Source organism: Alosa sapidissima, chromosome 4 (assembly GCF_018492685.1).
Source record: "Alosa sapidissima isolate fAloSap1 chromosome 4, fAloSap1.pri, whole genome shotgun sequence".
In the NCBI taxonomy this organism is placed as follows: domain Eukaryota; kingdom Metazoa; phylum Chordata; class Actinopteri; order Clupeiformes; family Clupeidae; genus Alosa; species Alosa sapidissima.
In genome coordinates, this window is record NC_055960.1 from 19,783,390 (window position 1) to 19,801,711 (window position 18,322).

The 18,322-nt window shown below is 41.0% G+C and overlaps 1 protein-coding gene across 4 annotated transcripts in view; it reads left to right on the forward strand.

Moving 5' to 3' along the window:
- Window positions 1–18,064, forward strand: part of epha8 (eph receptor A8) — a 66,566-nt gene extending 48,502 nt beyond the window's left edge. Inside the window, exons 4-17 of one of the 4 annotated variants that reach the window (XM_042090291.1) lie at window positions 8,907–9,062; window positions 9,320–9,781; window positions 10,259–10,383; window positions 11,554–11,716; window positions 12,194–12,326; window positions 13,317–13,384; window positions 13,573–13,698; window positions 13,901–14,086; window positions 15,044–15,105; window positions 15,806–16,015; window positions 16,282–16,431; window positions 16,615–16,805; window positions 17,430–17,561; window positions 17,753–18,064. In XM_042090291.1, the coding sequence (XP_041946225.1) occupies window positions 8,907–9,062; window positions 9,320–9,781; window positions 10,259–10,383; window positions 11,554–11,716; window positions 12,194–12,326; window positions 13,317–13,384; window positions 13,573–13,698; window positions 13,901–14,086; window positions 15,044–15,105; window positions 15,806–16,015; window positions 16,282–16,431; window positions 16,615–16,805; window positions 17,430–17,561; window positions 17,753–17,867 (2,279 nt within the window). In that variant the 3' untranslated portion in view covers window positions 17,868–18,064. Of the gene's footprint in view, window positions 1–8,906; window positions 9,063–9,319; window positions 9,782–10,258; window positions 10,384–11,553; window positions 11,717–12,193; window positions 12,327–13,316; window positions 13,385–13,572; window positions 13,699–13,900; window positions 14,087–15,043; window positions 15,106–15,805; window positions 16,016–16,281; window positions 16,432–16,614; window positions 16,806–17,405; window positions 17,562–17,752 lie in introns of all 4 variants that reach the window. The other 3 variants (XM_042090290.1, XM_042090292.1, XM_042090293.1) reach the window with 3 other exon arrangements.
- The last annotated feature ends 258 nt before the right edge of the window (window positions 18,065–18,322 follow it).

Sequence of the window (18,322 nt, forward strand, 5' to 3'; positions counted from 1 at the left end):
TCAGGAGTTACAAGTGGTTAGTTAATGATATTTTGTGAGCTTATCTAAAGTGAGGACTTTCTCTGCCTTGCAACACATTTTCCAATGAGTTGTAAAGATTATATTCACACTTACTCATTTAGCAGACAAGCGACGTACACATGTCAATTAAATTGAAGGCAATTGACACAACAGTTAAAGCCAGGAATTGAACCCCCAACTTTTCAGACTACATGCTAGTCCAGCTCCTTATCCACTACACTACCTTGGCCCAGATGGAAACACCTACGACTATGCAAGAGTTTCTGTTTTCTTCTACTACACGCTACTAAACTATTATAAAAAACTGTATTCTTCATTTGTAAAGCATTATTCCTACATTAATTCTCATCTGTAAATCATGTTTACACACAGTTAAAAATGGTTTGTTCATAGTAAACACGCATATCTATATTATATTTGTGAATTGACTGTTGTAATACCGGGCAGAGGTAGTGTAGTGGATAAGGAGCCGGGTTAGCATGCAGTAACCCATAAGTTGGGGGATCAAACCCAAATGAGGCCTTGCGCTTTAATTTCATTGACATGTGTAAGTCGCTTTGGGTGAAAGGGTCTGCTAAATGAATAAATGCAAATGTAAACTTTATAACTCATTTGTAAATGTGTTGCAAGGCATACAATGTCCTCACTTTAGATGAGCTCACAAAATATCATTAACTAACCACTTGTAACTCCTGAGTTAATCATGAATTACAGTATTAAGAAGTGGTTTATAAAATAAGTATCCTCACCCTAACTAATCATTAGTGCATGTGCATGTAACAACTGTTAAATAATGTATAATAATATAATGTATAAACATATTTTAGATATAGGCGTATTTACTATAAACAAACCATTTATAACTATGTGAATAAATGCTTTACTAAGGATAATTTATGTATGAACAATAAATTACTGATGATGAACAAACCATTAACTAATAAGTAAAAAAGGCTTAATAAATTATGAATTTTGTGTAGTTATTATAAAGTGTTACCACTTGGATAGAATAATTATTGCCTGTTAGTGTCATAGACAATAAAATAGGGACTCTAAAAGCTTTATTTATTTTTCTTTATCTGGCAAGACAAAAAAAACCTGTCGGGAGGAAACCGTTCTTGCCTGTGTAATTTAAACTGAAAGCTGAGCAAAACAGTCTGGACACATGTCACCGTTGATAAGACACCTGACGTGGCAGCTGAGAGGCTCGAACACTCTGAGTGTTGGCATTCTGCTGGTCACCCTGCCAGGCCAACAAGGGTAGAGTAGAAAGGCCCTCAACAAGTGGCCTAACACAACCCCAGAGGCAAAAAAGCGTCTGGGCTTACAGAGAGATGGCCAGGATAGATGAGATGTTTGGAACTTTATGAAGTGATGAGACTCTATGATGAGATGGGAGTCATCTCATTTCAACTGTCCTAAAAGGGTTGTAGAAAAAGACATGGAGGACCTGTAAGAGGATGAACTGATATGATGATTGGGTGTACATCACTCTATAAAGGCTGAGTAAAACTATAAGAGAGTTTGTGCAAGGCATGTGTGTGGTGTGTGTTGGAAAGTCCATACAATCCAACTTGTCACATAAAACTCTCTTAGACTAGCTATCATGCCTCACATATATGCTGTTATTCTCACCTGGTCACACAGTAATAATCTAACTGTTACAGTGAGTGACAGTTTGATTGAGTGGTTTGAGTGTGTGGTGGACAAAGAACAGTGTGTGTTTGATATTGTGTTAAAGAGGCATGACATTGTATTTTAAATGAAAAGTATGGCAATGCTTGTGAGAAGCACAAGAAAAAAGTTCTAGAAGCCTGTTGGGTCCAGTGGTTATTTGAGCTACTCATACAGGCTTTAGAGAGTGCCTGCTTTCAACATTATTTCTTACCTGAGGTCAAGATAATTCATTTACATCTTTTCATATACTGATCCATTTGAACATCTTAATTTTCTGGCCTCCGTAGAATATAGCCAACAGGAAAAATGTTTTCATTTACAGTGTAGTAATTGACCGATTTGAAGCGGATCTGGCTAAGCCTGTGAAATAAGGTGCAAATTGAAGTTCAGAAAATACATGATGTAGAAGCAGTTGCCCATGTCTTTGAATTCAAACATTTCTAAAATGATTACAGGACACCTATAATTATTCTGTCGAAGTGGCAATTTCTTATTTGTGGAAATATAATACGCTGTAAATATATTCAAGGGTGTTTTATGCAATTAATGTGAAGGGTTTAAATGAAACAATTTTTGTACAAACAAACATAATTGTGCGTACCCACATGCATGCACCTGCACACCCACACATACTGTATGTACTACATCCCTTGACAAATAGTCATCATGTACAAAACAAAAATGCATATCTCTTAATGCATATTTATCCTAAGTTAGGTGTTTGGATGAAGAAATTGAACATATACCACATGTTTTGTACAAGCAACTTTGTGAAAATGCATGGTTTGGTACTGAGGCAGTTGGCCACAGGTGAGACACCTTCCACACACATGCAGCTGTACCTTGCGGGCAGGCGTGACACTGGGGTGGCCGAACATCCGTAATTACCCAGGAGTGTCTGTCAGTGGGCTCTCTCAGGGGGCTCCTCTGATCCCAAACCAGAGCTCCACAAACTCTGCTATGATGTTCCCAGGAAGTTAAGGTCTGCTTTGAATTTTGAGGCTACAGTACCTTTCTTGTTGTTGCTTTGTGACTAATTATTTGAAGACACCATCTGTGCTGACTGCATTACTGAATGTGTGGCCATGGAATGTGGTAAATTCTAAAATGCATTCATTCATGTTGTTTACTAGGAAAAACTGACTCATTTTTAAACTTACACAGTTTATATGGTAGTTCACCAACGGTGAATTATATAATAATAATAATAATAATAATAATAATAATAATAATAATAATAATAATAATAATAATAATAGTAATGATAATAATAATAATAATAATAGGAGGCGAAGATGTTTTGAAGATTGTAGAATATTTATTAGAATGATTTTCAAATTCCTGACAGATATTTGCATTCCCATCACTATAATAGTTTAATAGAGAACTTCATAAGAGTTTGCTTCCAAGGAGATTAGACAAAAGAAATGCCCCTCAGTTATCCTTATTGTTCAATCCAAAACAGACCAAAACAAACAACCCTGATAGGCAACCCTGATATCGCCTGTTGAAATTCAGGGATTGAAGAGGGAGGGAGAGAAGGTGAGGAGAGAGGGAAGAGGGGAGGACTAATTAGCCCTCTTTGTGTCCTGGGCTCGGGCCTTATTGTGCAAAGGCATGGCAAGGTTTTTTCTCCCTTTCTCTTTTTTTTATTATCCCGGCCAGCATATTACAGTGGGATTAAGCTGAAGGCTTTCGGATAGGCATTATTAAAGCTCGTCTCCCGCAAACTGTGCCATTGTGACTAACCGCATGGTTTTAATCTGTGAGACCCACGCCACCAGCCAGCTAAACAGGCCAGAGATGGAGAGACTTGGGGGTTTGTGTGTGATGGTGGTGGAGGAGGAAGAGGAGGGGGCGCCTCTTTCGATAAAGGAATGAATCGTATCTCATCCAGACGGGACTGCATCATGTCAGTCAAATCCGACCCCCTCCTTCCCCTCGCCATCGATTGTGTGCTTCATATCTCCCTGAAAGGTATTGTGAGATAGTCTTTAGAATCGCCACCGCAGAGCTTCACCGGTCATTCAGCATGCAGTCTGGTTTATTAATGTCCGTGTGAATGCGCCGCTGTGTCGGGAGCCCCGGGTGTCCAGCCGGCGTTTTTACCCAGCTATTTTAATGGATGTCAGGAGAGCGGCGCTAATGAAGGGCAAGTCCTTAGCATGGTCAACACCACCAAAGGTGCTCTGAGCGAGCGTGCGGCTGGACTGGGCTGCCCACCATCATACATAGGCAGCAAAGATGGGAGTAAAAAAAAAAAGAAAATCTGAGATAAACAAACCCGCACTCACACTCACTGTGCCTGAGCAAATATATTCACGTCCTCGGGCGGTTCGAGTCAGACATGTGGTGTGTGTGTGTGTGTGTGTGTGTGTGTGTGTGTGTGTGTGTGTGTGGCTATATGAGTGTGTGTGTGTGTGTGTGTGTATGGCTATATGACTGTGTGTGTGTGTGTGTGTGTGTGTGTGCAGGTTATTGCCTGATGTGGCGGTGGATGGCTCCATCTTTTGTTTTCCGCCGAAGCCTTTTGCACAAAACGAGCCGTCTGTCTGGCTGCCGCTCCCTCACTCTCTCCTAACACAGATCAATTAGACACGCTCAGATAGGTGACAGCAATTCAATCAAATAATTAACAGCCGTTTAATGCTCATTAACAGAGATGCATTGGGCCCATTTGATGTTTCATTACAAGAGAGTTTCAAAGGAAAACACTCATGAATGTGTGTCGCTCTGTGTTTGTGTCAGTTTTGCCTCCTGCGCTATTAATAAAAATAGACTAGCACAACAAACCAGACTGACTTTTCTTCTTTGATAAACATGGCATGACCTTTTGCACAAAATATTTCACTTTCATATCTAGATAAAGATATTTTAAATGGTACCTGTTGCTACATTATCTGCTTGGTACAGTATCCGTGTGTGTCTGTCTGTCTGTCTGTCTGTGTCTCTCTTGCTGTCTGTGTGTGTGTGTGTGTGTGTTTGTTTGCGTATGTGACACACACACACACACACACACACACACACACACACACAGACAGCAAGAGAGACACAGACAGACAGACAGACAGAGGAGACAGACAGACAGAGAAAGAGAGAGTGACAGGCAGACCGATAGACAGACACATAGAGAGACAGTCAGACAAAGAGAGAGAGAGGGACAGGCAGTTAGACAGACAGACAGACAGAGAGAGAGAGACAGAGTAAACAGTGCACATCACTCAGTCTACTGCTCAGTCAATTCAACGGTATGCATTTTAGAATGCAAAAAGAGGTGTCACAGAGTCAACTGAATGAACTGCTAGCCCCAATCTCAAGTTAATTTCTCCTCAAGGACAACAATTACTTTCAGTGCGGTTCATCCAGCCACCATCTATCAGCCACTTACTCTTGCCCCCACAAATAGCTCTTCTATAAATTCATTTGTTAGAAAGGTTCCTTTTCATTTATGCTGTCCAAAGTTCAAAGACTTTTGCAAATAGTTTGACAAAGGTAAATAGCTATAAACATAAGGAATTTAAAACGGGATAGAGACATTAAAGCTATCATTATCCAATAAATGTTGATGACAATTTAAAGTAATCAACAAAATAGATACATAAATGATTGACTATATAACAATAAATATATACAAATATGTAAAGACTGGAGACCAATCTGTCATAGTTCAAATGATGTCAGTAGAATATTGACTCATATTTTGTTTTGATGCCAAGGAATTGTTCTGGGAAAACAACAAAGCTTTTGAGCACCTATTTTTTAAGCAGTTGGCATGAACAGATGGTCAGTGTATTGCATAATAATAATGCAATATTGTATGATAATACTGTAAAATTACCTGCTAATTATGATCCATTAGCATACAGTTCTCCTCTAAGATCATGTCTGTTTGAAATACACACACTGTACCATATCATATTGTGTCAGCTAAACTGAATTCTATTCATCTTCCAAAAATAATCAATTATTTTGATAATGTATTTGATTTTATTGTACTTTATTATCAATTTTATATGAGTATTTTTTACTTTATATTTCTTCCCACAGCGTACTGTGCCTTGCACGGTTGCACCAAATTCCAACCTTCCTTTCAATCTGAATTTACTTCTGGTCATTTAGATATAAAGATCAATTTGACATAGTGAGCAATGAGGATTATAAATATGTTTTTTAATCTTCCTTAAAATGTCAGAGGATAAATAAATAAAAACATTGAATTGAAGAGAACAGAAGAGAAAATACATTTGAAACCCATTTCCTCTGGTTCTGGAGGTATGGCAGCAGTACTACCTGCCTGGAACTGTCTTTGTTTCGATAGCAGTTAAGACCCTGTGGGTGATAATCAAAAGGTCAAGTCTGAACCGGTGCATCGGGGGAATTCGATTTTCAAACGGGCCCCAGCTCAGTCACAGATCTTCTTCCTGCATTTCCACGGTGGGGTTCCACTTGTTGCCCACTGGGGAGTAACAGTCCTTTGGTATCACTGCACTTATCATGCCCGTGCGACTCCACATTACAGATGGTGTCAGTCACAGCTCCTATCAGCCTGTGGAACAGCTCTGCCCGGGGAGAGATTAGCTGGCTGCAAATGTCACCGACCCCTCTTAATGTCACTCTTTAACGGAGGGGTCCGTTGCGTTTGGCGTCGCAGCCATTTGCAATTTGTTGCTTCGTTTTCATCTCACATTATTTCTCGGTGTTTAGGATGAAAAGAGAGTTTAATATCTCCCTCTGTGTCTGGATTTCCACTGGATTATTTTCATTCAAGCGTATATTTTGCTCCTGAAATTCCCAGTCACGCATGCACACCGTTTTAAACACAATCTCTTCAAGGCTTATGTTGCATCTACTAAACTTCTTTTTGATATATTTGGGGATTGTATGCCATTTACTACTGCTCTTTGACCTCAGTCATACAAATCAAGAAAAGCTACAAATACCTCTATTCTGGCCCAGCTAAACACTGTGTCCAAAGAGTCCCCAGCACAGTATGGGGCAGGTGCAAAAGCATCCTTAAGTAAGTTGTAGCCCCCATAGCCAACTGAGGGCCATGGCAGCCGTTTACAGGACACATGTACAGGAGGCCCGTGATGGAGTGTCCCATTTCCAGCTATGATTCCGCCGACAGAGCCATTCATCACTCAGACAATCCTCTCAACTCGTTAGCAGCTGTTGTGTGTTTGGTCCCCGTAGAGGTACACACGTTTGTATTTGTGTTAGTCTGAGTTTGTATTGTCAGGGAGAGAGAAGAGAGAGAGAGCGAGAGCGAGAGCTGATATATTTTACTGAATGTTTTACTAAACGCCGACAGGCCTCAGTCCTTCACCCATCGAAAGTGTTGTGCCTGCAACAATAAGTGAAGGCTCCATTCCTCTATTTCAATGCAAATGTGAATGTCCACAAGGGACAAAAGACAGAGGCTTAGGTTTACAAAATTGTTGCTTAGGTTTTGCATGTGGGATGGATTCCTGCTGTCTTTCACAAACAAAATGGGGAAGGAGGAGTTCAGACAACAGACCCGTGTAAAAAAGCGAATTCCTCACCGAGTCTATGAAAGTCATAATCAGAAGCAACAAATTACACAAGCACATGTGCTTGGAGACTCCTAAGGTAGATGAACTCAGATCTAGTTTTTAGTTCTGATCTGTTTGTTTAAATTGTCATTTAGATGCACCTTAAAAATAGGAGCACTATTTTTTTTCTAGATCTATGGACTGCACACGGCTTGGGAAACGACATAACGAGCTGCTCTTTTTTTAATCCTGTCACGTGGGGACAAATAATTTCCTCACGCAGGCCGTTTTTAACTCCTCTGTTTATTTATTTATTTTGCCTTATTTATTTATCCATTTACACCAAAAGTAAAATCAAGGTCAGCACACATTGGCTGCAAATATTCATTAAAATTCATTGTAATGCAAATTCCCCTGCCTTGGGAGGCAAGGCACTGACAGGTGCTGACAATCCAAACAATGCGCCGACTTGAGCAAACCTGAGGGCCTGATGCTGGCGGAGTAAACACAGCCGAATAAAACAGTTTGAGGGCATTTAGTGCTCCCTTCTTCACCTCTCTCTCTCTCTCTCTCTCTCTCCCTCTCTCTCTCTCTCCTTCTCTTTCTCTACTTCTTTCTTTCACTCACTCACCAACTCACTGACTTAAGGAGAAAACTGTTGTAGTCAGTGACTTACAGTAAAATATGGTGGGCATTCTGTGCAAAGGGGTTATTGATCTCAAACTCTCAAATGATATGACAAAATAGAATGATAAAGGAAAGTGTATGTCTTCCTCTTCCCTCATGCCCCTTCGTTAAACTGACGTTGACAGGAAAAGTGAGGCTAAGTGGCGACCTGTCAAAAATGTTGTTTAAATGAGGAATGCAGCTCTAGCAGTCATAATGAGACAAGCAGCAATCAAAATATAAACAACGTTTACCACACACTCATCTTCTTTTTCAAAGCGGTTTATCATTGTTTTGTCTGCACCTGATCTCGCTACAGTAGCTGCTAGTAAGCTGTCAAAAACTTCAAAGACAGAGAGATAGAGCTTCGACTGATGTTTATCATGACCTCCTTTTCAACTCTGGAGCTGCAGAGAAAGAGAGAGAAAAAATAAAAAGAATACATCAAGGGATGCAGGGATTAATGGAATGAAAAAGGCAGAAAAACAGAGAGGGATTAATATTGCACATACAGCATAGTCTCCATGGCCTCAAGGGATCCTCCGACAGAAAGAGAGAAGATATCGCCGCTAATCCCCAGCGAACTTTGGCAGAAAAAAAAAAATCTTTCATGCCATTTGCACACTTTATGACAGACTACCTGAATGATGAATTTGATATCTAAGGTCATGTAAGCATGTAAATAAGGGATCAGTAATGTACAACCCTGACATGAATTGGACCCCAACAGATTCACTGTACAATGTAACTAATTGATTTGAAATTATTTATTTATGAAATTATCAAAATTGCTGTCATAACTGTGGCAGACATAATGCTGCATGGCCAATTAGAATCAAGTTGTACTCAGTGCTTTGTAAACACATGAATACATTGTGGTTGAGTTTTCAAAATGGGTTGCAGATATGAGACATTGTCCTGAGGCACTGAGGCCATGGTGGACAATAGCAGTGTGATATCAGTGTATCAGTGTCGCGCTTGAATTGTGACAGAGATGTGATAAATGCTCCCTTATCTCTTCTTGTCCAGCGTGTGAAGTGGGCTACTACAAACCCACAGCAGGGGACCAGCAGTGTGAGAAGTGCCCGCTCCATAGCCACTCAGAGACCAGAGCTGCCCTCACCTGCCCTTGCGATGCCAACTACTACCGAGCCACCTCTGATCCTCCCGCAACTCCCTGTACAAGTTGGTGAACACGCAAACACACATTTACACCTTCACGTGTGGCCAGTGACTAATGTGTTAATGAGCGGCATGATTTTGTGTTGTTATTAATTAAGTCATTACAAATGTGCTGCTTACTACTAATTATCTGTTTGCTGGAAAACACTAAATAAGCCACCATTTTTTTTGTCTGAGTAGTCAGCAAATTTCCTTTGTCAGCTCCTTCTCCTCGTGTTAAAATTACTGTTAACATTTTTCTACTGAATGTTTTTCCCCAGGACCCCCGACTGCACCCATAAATGTGATCTCATCAGTGAACGGCACCTCGGTGAGCTTGGAGTGGGGCTCCCCAGTTGATAGCGGCGGCCGCAGTGACGTCATCTACAACGTGTCGTGCCAGCGCTGCGTGCAGGACTGGAGCCAGTGCGCGGACTGCAGCACCGGGGCCGGCGTGTCGGGCAGTGCCGCCGCCATGGGGCCTGGGGCGGGGCTGGGGGTGAGCAGCACAGGTGGGAACGTGGTGAAGCTGGGTGGAGGTGCGGGGGTAGTGGCTCGCACTGGGGCGCCGCTCATCCGCTTCATACCGCAGCAGATGGGCCTCACCGACACGCTGGTGACGGTGCTCAACCTGGCGGCGCATGCCAACTACACCTTCCGCATCCACTCGCTGAATGGGGTGTCGCGCCTGAGCAATGAGCCACCGCAGTTCACCACCGCCAATATCACCACAAACCAGGCAGGTAAGGAATGTCTCAATTACTACGTCATTAGGTGTCAACGCCTATCACCGCAAACTAAAACAGTGGGGTAGCACAGTGATTTGTAATAGTCACTATAAAATGAATATGATAGCTGCACTCAGATATCTGTAAATGTTCATGGACATCAATGCGCCGACATACTGACTCACTTGCCACTCACATCAGCACTGAAATTTTTGACTGACAATCATTTGATTGATAATGAACTTTATTGAGCAGCACAGACAAAAATAAAACTGAATCGTAATATACACGGTGGCAAAAGTGTTGGTGCGGCAGTGGTGTGCGAGGTTGTATTGAAAAACAATGGAATAGAATGGAATCAAATGTCAAAAGCAAAGTGTACCACACGTATGTCGGCGCTTACGCGTGGAGGCCTTACGACTAACATTCTCTCTTTCATCACGATGCAATAGTGCCGTTCCGTTTTATAGTATGTCTATTTCCTTTCTTCAGCTCCATCCCAGGTACTTGCCATTCGACAAGAGAACGCTAGTCAGAACAGTGTCACCCTGCTCTGGCAAGAACCTGACCAACCCAATGGCGTAATACTTGAGTATGATATCAAGTACTACGAAAAGGTTAGATCTTTGTGTATGATGTCAGATAATACTTTACACACTCTTCTGTTTGCATGCAGTTATCTTCAGTTGTTCAGTGTACATTCTGAAATGGGTTTCGTATAATGGTCATTGGTATTTCTAATAATCATAATTAGCATATTAATGTTAACATCACTCATCATATGGAATCTTGTCATTAGTTTTGGGACACCTTTATTGTCATAATAAAAGCACTGTTGAAAAACAGTGTGGATGAATGTTGAAGAAAAACAAAAATCCCAGTGCAGGAGACATTGTAAGGTGTTTATTTTGTTAACAAACACTTGCTTTAGATGTCTCCACTTCAGTGGGAGAGTTCATGGCAGTAGTTAATTGAGAGGAAATAGCCAACAATTGCCACAGTCTAACTGATTATTGACCAGTGACAATGGCATCAAACAAGCGGAGGGAGCCAATGGCAAATGGCAGAAGTGAAGTTAATTGCTGCTCTAGCTGAGAGCTCTCCTGGATAATGGGGCAAAAGTGGTCTCAGCTGGGCCACAGGAATTAGCAAACAGAACCCGCTTGACAAGGTAGCTATGCAAATAAGATTTACATGTAATTCCCCTTTTCACCAACCCGAGCCGTGTAGTCCAGGGAAGTCCCCGGAGGATGCTGAATTAGTGGCACCCATTTAACGTGTCCATGACAGATAAACTGAGGTTGTCAGCTCCATGGGGACAAACAGCCAGCCTCACATACACTTAAGCAGTACGTCTGTGCAGAGAAGGCAGGGTCATGGACCCCAGTGTGTGTGTGTGTGTGTGTTTGGGAGGAGGAGGGGGGGGGGGTGGCATTGGAGAGCGGGATTTATGAGACTGTAGACTGTAGCATGCAGCTTCATTGTAGCTCTGATGAATTCATTTCATCTGTTAGCGCCCCAAGTTAGCATGCATACATGATGGGTTGGTAAAATAGGAGTCGGAAATAGACCTGGATTTCACCTGGGGAGTGTTTGCACATGTCCTTGCCAGAGTGTTATTTTGAGGTCTTAGTGCTGGGAATGTTCTGGCTAGGCTAGTTTAACAAAGTTCACCTATATGGTATGACAATTTCACTGCAATTTCAAGCCAAAAATACATCTCAAACCTGAATTTGGATATTTGACACTTCCAGCAGTGTTACTAACTTTGGGCTGTTTTTATGTAGGAAAATGAGCTTCAGAGCTACTCGACAGTCAAGTCCAAGAACACCAGCGCAAAGGTGTCGGGGCTGAAGCCTGGCACACGCTACGTCTTTCAGGTGCGAGCCAGGACCTCAGCAGGTTGCGGCCGCTTCAGCCAATCGGTGGAGGTCCAGACGGGCAAAGCTGGTGAGAGCGAGCCGCAGGTTCTGTAAACCTGTTGTTGCGCCTATCAGGTGCTAAGTGTCCTCCACATGAATTCACACATCCAGAAAACCACAATAAATGGTCACTGGGAAAATTATAAATGGTTGGAAGGTGAATACATGTTTAAAAAAGCATATCACAGAGGGAAATAGATCCAAGTGTTCCATATTTTTTTAACACAGAGGGAACATGATTATTTCTCCTGTCAATCACCTGACTTCCTTTACACACATCACAAGAGGTCACCCTGTCACGAATCCTACCTTTTTCTGCTAAACTCGAGCCAGTTCAAAGCAGAAGTATTTTCAGTGAGTGACAAGGACATTTACATCCCCACTTATTGGACGTTTGGGAAGATGGAGGGAGACAGCAGACAACCAGTTTCTGAAGTTTCTACAGTATGTGTAAAACAGAATAATACAAACAAATGTTTGTTTTGTTTTCTTTTTTTCTGAACAGTCCCTTTACGCTATGACACAATGACAATCATCTGGATCTGCCTGGCACTAGTAATCGGCCTAATCACCTTCCTGGCTATTGTCATCTGCAGAAAACGGCAAGAGGAGTACTTTGACTTATCCACTTTTACCGTGTATCCTCTATTCTCACATTTGTTTGGTTTGGTATTCATTTCTAAAGGCTCTGCCCATCTGCATTTTTTTCCATCCAAAGCAAACTTTTGTTTTCCATTTAAAATACTCTTATTTTATAATTTTAGTGCATGAAGGGTGTTTTGTATCACAGTATATCAAAGGCACATCTGCCTCAGTGATTTTCATATGCTCACCCGTGGTGTATGAACATTGATGTTATGCTGTTATATTTAGTTGGATAGCTTTAAAATATTTTTTTTCAAATAGTTATGGAATAGCATCACTCTCCAATTATGAACAGTTGATATGGTCTTCTGACACTTCAGTCAACTCCTTGAGATGATTGTAGTTGTAGGAAACACAAATTAATATTCTATGTATATGGGATGAAAAATACATCCAAAAACTATTGACTAATTATGTCTACTTTATATTCCTGTCATGATTCATGGAGATGTTTTGTTACTTTAATCTATAACTTTTGTGTTTTGAGTTATGTGTTGGCTCATGTGATTCACCAGATGGTTAGCTTTTGCTTTATAATAAAATTAAATTGATATAGAACTATTAACAATGTAAATGTTCACAGTTGTCCTTAAGCATCCTCTTTTTGATGTCTGCAACTTATATCTCCATAAGACCATGTGGGATAATTAGATTTATTTAGCTCAGTTTCTATTGACTTCAGTTTTTTTTTTTTTTTTAACTGGGAATTATCTTTAGGGAAGGGTAGAGACACTGAGCTAAGAAGGCTGTCCTCATATGACTTAAAAGCATTCAAAAGATTTCAGTATCTGAACATCCTAGGGTGATTAAAGTTCTTGGGTTTAATTAATTCTCATAATCTAGGGTAACTTTTTCCCTATATTGTAGCCAAGCACTGTATATTTTGTTTCAGAAACATTATATCGACACACGACATAACGACACACAGCACAACTCTGCTTGTTTGGTCCTTAACGGTTGGTTCTGTTGCTTGTGTAATGCAGACACTGCGGTTATAGCAAGGCCTTCCAAGACTCTGACGAAGAGAAGATGCACTACCAAAATGGCCACGGTAGATTTATATCCTTTTTTTTAAGTGACTTCAGTATTTCTAAACCACAGACACCTCATATTTCTCTCATTTCGGTGTTATTGAAACAGCTGTAGTCTCTGCCTGTGTGTTTTTGTGATTCTGACTTTGATGGGTTTTTTTGTCTTATCCTGCAATATGTGACCAAATGCTAATTCTATTTATTTTAGTCTCATTTCCTGAAGCCAGGTTCTATATTGATCCCCACACGTACGAGGACCCATGCCAGGCAGTACATGAGTTTGCCAGAGAAATTGAAGCCTCCAGGATCAAAATTGAGAAAATCATAGGCTCAGGTACAGAGCATCTTGAATGCAAACAACACTGAAAATGAGCTGCCTTATCACAGCCGCCATTAACTGTGTCTAATATTTCCATTTCAAACTTTAGTTGGAATGTGCCAAGAGGCATCATCATATCTTGTAACCCTTGGCAAAAGCAAAACCAGTCATTGCACGCTTGAAGTTTTGGAACTTACACTTTGAAACTGCCTTTCAGGGGAATTTGGTGAGGTGTGTTATGGACGCATGAAGCTCCCGGGAAAGAGAGACATCCCTGTGGCCTTGAAGACACTGAAAGCAGGCTACAGTGAGAAGCAGAGGAGAGATTTCCTCAGTGAGGCCAGCATCATGGCACAGTTTGACCATCCCAACGTCATTCGGCTGGAAGGAGTGGTCACACACAGTAAGACTTGCTTAGTTTTATTTTAGGCGCTCACAGGAGCAATAGGACTGGTGCTACAACATATTTGCACCATGTGAACTTTGTTGTTAGGGAGGATGGTATGTTGGGGAATACAGGCACGTCTCAAAAAATTGAATATCATGGAACAATTAATTTTTTTCACGTAATTTATTTAAAAAAGGGAAACTTTAATATAATCTAGATTCATTACACATACAGTAAAATATTTCAAACCTTTTTTTTTTTTTTTTAAATCTTGATTATTCCGTTACATGTGCAGTTTACATGGAAATCCAGAAATCTCAAAATATTACAATAAAGAATTTATGATACAGAAATGTCAACCTGAGATGAGCTCTAATCAGCTAATTAAGTCACCACCAAAACACCAGCAATGGTTTCCTGAGGCTTTAATCTCTCAGTCTGTGCACAATATTCAATTTTTTTGAGATGCACCTCTATGTGTGCAGAGGTTACATTTGTTACCTGTGAAACAATACTGTACATTCTGAAGGACAGAAAATGATTGGCGGTCATAATCTGCTGCCTATTGTGTTAGTAGAAAGTATGAAAAAAGTATTATGAAAAGTCACAAGTTTACAACCTTACACTCCTGTTTCTGTGAACAAATGAACATATAGATGAATGAATTAATACATCCATTTTAGAGAACACTGAACCACAATGGGAGGTTGAAGTAATGTTTTTGTAGTTTTGTAGTAGCATGGATTTGCTGAGTGCATAAGTGTACTTGATAAATGAACACCTACCTCAACCTAACACTGAAAGTAAACAAATTCTTTTAAACAAATTCATATTCCAGTTGTCTCAATAATTATGACCTCTGGCATGATTTTTTTAAGTATACATTTCAGACTGGAGCATGGAGGCAGACACATTAATTTACCCAACTCAATGCTTTTCTTCTGCTAATCATGTCTCCACTGTTATCCTTAGGCAAACCAGTGATGATAATCACAGAGTACATGGAAAATGGATCATTGGACTCTTTCCTTAGGGTGAGTTCGGTCTGAGATGAAAAGCACACAATGGGTTTCATTAATGGGATGAAATGCATGTGTTTAGTTAGCAAACAGAGTACTAGTGAACAAAATATCACTGAAAAATTGCATTATTATAAAAGTATTCCATGTGTGTATATATTAATTAGCTAAGAATAAAGGAATGGCATTGTTGATTTAACTAATTCATGAAGGTCTTCCCAGTTCAAGAAGTGAACATGTATAATGTTGTAACAAATATTCCAAAAACATGTTCTGACCTTATCCACAGCATGTACTAATACAAGGTGATGCAAATGGAATTGCATGCACTATTTAATTTAATTCTGTTTCGATTATACATGTTCAAGGGCACTGGGTACCAGACAAAGGCATTTTCTGAAGAATAATGCACAAAGAACCCTATCCCCATCCCCAAATGCAAGCCTAGTGTTGGGTTAAAGCCTCAAACACAGTACTTTAAAGGACACTTCAGTGGGAAAACCTCATTGATCCACTACAACAATGGTTCAAGCGGTGTTAGCGTCAGTTCTTCCTCAAAAGCTCATGACCCAAGGTCATGACCTTGTCCTTGCATTGACTCAAGACTTCACAAAAACACCTTTGGATGCCATTAAATCATCTGCTGATGAGTTTTCAGATGACCTTTGTCAACAATGCTTAACACGGAATGTTTGTTTTGCCTTTTTAAATGCAGCGGCACGACGGCCAGTTTACTATCATACAACTCGTCGGTCTTCTTCGGGGTATCGCGGCTGGGATGACATACCTGGCTGACCTTGGGTTCGTCCACAGAGACCTGGCTGCACGCAACATACTGGTCAACAGCAACCTGGTGTGTAAAGTGTCAGACTTTGGACTTTCTCGCGTTTTGGAGGATGACCCAGATGCAGCTTATACTACAAGTGTAAGTTTATATGGACCCATGCCAACATCCATCTGACAAAGTCGGAAAAGTTTTATACATATAAATATATATAAAAATTTTCCGACTTTGTCATATTTGAACCCTCTCTTTGAATTGGACCATGGTCTGATAACAGGAAATTTCCTGAGTCACAGATAGCGTTTTTGCACATCCAGAAAGAGAAACAAGTTTTCTGTGTTCATTTTGACTACACCTCGGCTAAGTTGGTGCATTGCTAATTATAATGTCGTAATTTCTCTGAAAAGGGGGGAAAGATCCCGATCCGCTGGACAGCCCCAGAGGCCATTGCCTACAGGAAGTTCTCATCAGCCAGTGATGTGTGGAGCTATGGTGTGGTCATGTGGGAGGTCATGTCATATGGAGAGCGTCCTTATTGGAACCTGACAAACAGAGATGTACGTATGGCGACTCTTTCATTACATACATTTAGTAGCACATAAATAACAGTGGTCTTCCAAAATGTGTAGTACATGTAATGAAGTCAGTTATTTTGATTCTGATTGTAAAAGTTTACATCAGGCAGACCACAGAATAACTATGGCAAATGTGTGTGTGTGTGTGTGCGTGCGTTCATTTAGGTGATAAAGTCAGTAGAAGAGGGCTACAGGCTGCCTTCACCCATGGGCTGCCCTGTTGCATTACACACACTGATGCTGGACTGCTGGCAGAAAGACCGCAACGAACGGCCCAAGTTCTGCCAGATCGTCACGGTCCTCGACAAGCTGATCCGCAACCCAGAGAACCTCAAATCAATGGGCACAATGTGCAGGTGACCGCTCATGTGGGTCGATAACCCGTCATCAAAAGGGATCAGGCTGACAAATTCATAGGGGTGTCGTTTTTTCCACTTCATATCCCACAGAAAAGTCATACCATGATGGCAAAAAAGTTGGCTTACCATTTACTAGAGGTTAAGGCAGGCAGCCTTAAGACGGATAAGATGCCTCTGTACATTTTCCAATAAGCTCATTTTAAATAGATGTGTTCTCTGTTAAATAAAAGGCCTCGATGCTATATTGACATTGATCTGCAGTGAATGAATGAAAGGAGGAGAAGGGGAGCCTAAAGGAAAGCTGAGGCGTTTGCTATTGGACTGGTGTAAATTGCTTAGTTGAGTGTCTTTGGTCCCTGAGAGTTACTGGTGCATAACCCTCAAAAGAGGGATGGAGAACGAGGATTTCTACCCACACACACGCACGCACAAGTGTGCGCGCACACACACACACACACACACCCCCACAACCTAAACCAGTCATCCTCTAATCAGATCCTCCACCTGCCTCTCTATCATTCTCACTGGTATCGATTTTTCACTACAGCTGGTTGCATTTCAAAGGTTTCTCTCCTCCTCCTGCTCCCACTTTCCCAGACTAAACAGTCCTTTGATGAACAGAACCAATCCTGACTTCAGCACCTGCAGATCAGTGGGAGACTGGTTGGACACCATCAAGATGGGCCGCTACAAGGACCACTTTGCCGTGGGGGGATACTACACCCTGGGCCACGTCATGGGGATGAATCAGCAGTAAGTCTCTGACCTTTGATGACTGTACAGGAAAGAAGCTTAGTGGTCAAAAACACCCCATTTAAAACGACTTGTTTAAAGAAGAAGAACCATATAGGCCAATCTGTGTGTGACGTTGAAATGACATATTGTTGAATTTGTACACCTTAAAACAGTTGTAATACTAACAGTAACATTCATTTCTTACACAGAGACATCCAGAGGCTGGGGATTACCCTCATGGGTCACCAAAAGAAGATCATGACCAGTGTTCAGATGATGCGTGTTCAAGTGCTAAACAACAGTGTACCGTCGGTGCATGTATAATCAAGCGCGACGCACCCGGGGCCTACTGCAGTGTCCACACGTCAAAGGGTCATCGACAGCCTGATCGCATCGGAACCATGAACCTTTAAAAGACTCCTCTGAGAAATCAAGTTTCAGCAGGACTGCTATAATGCAGAAGTTTTGACTGAGGGAGGGGTGGGGAGGGGAGGGGGGCAAAACCTTTGTTTTTTTTTTAAAAGAGGGTGTGAAATGTCTTTTTGTAAAATAATGGGTTGCCTTAATATACACGAATGAGTTTAATTTTGTTGTAAATGAAGAGATTTTAAGATGTTGAAATATAAGATATAAGAGTATTATGTAGAAATGATTTACAAGAAGGTGTAGAGCTGCAAGATGAACTGAAAGCTGTAAAAAGCTCCTGTTAGTGGACTGTGATATTTACCTGCCATGAAAGCTCTTGCTTTGTGCTCTTCAAGTAAAATGACTGGTATGGG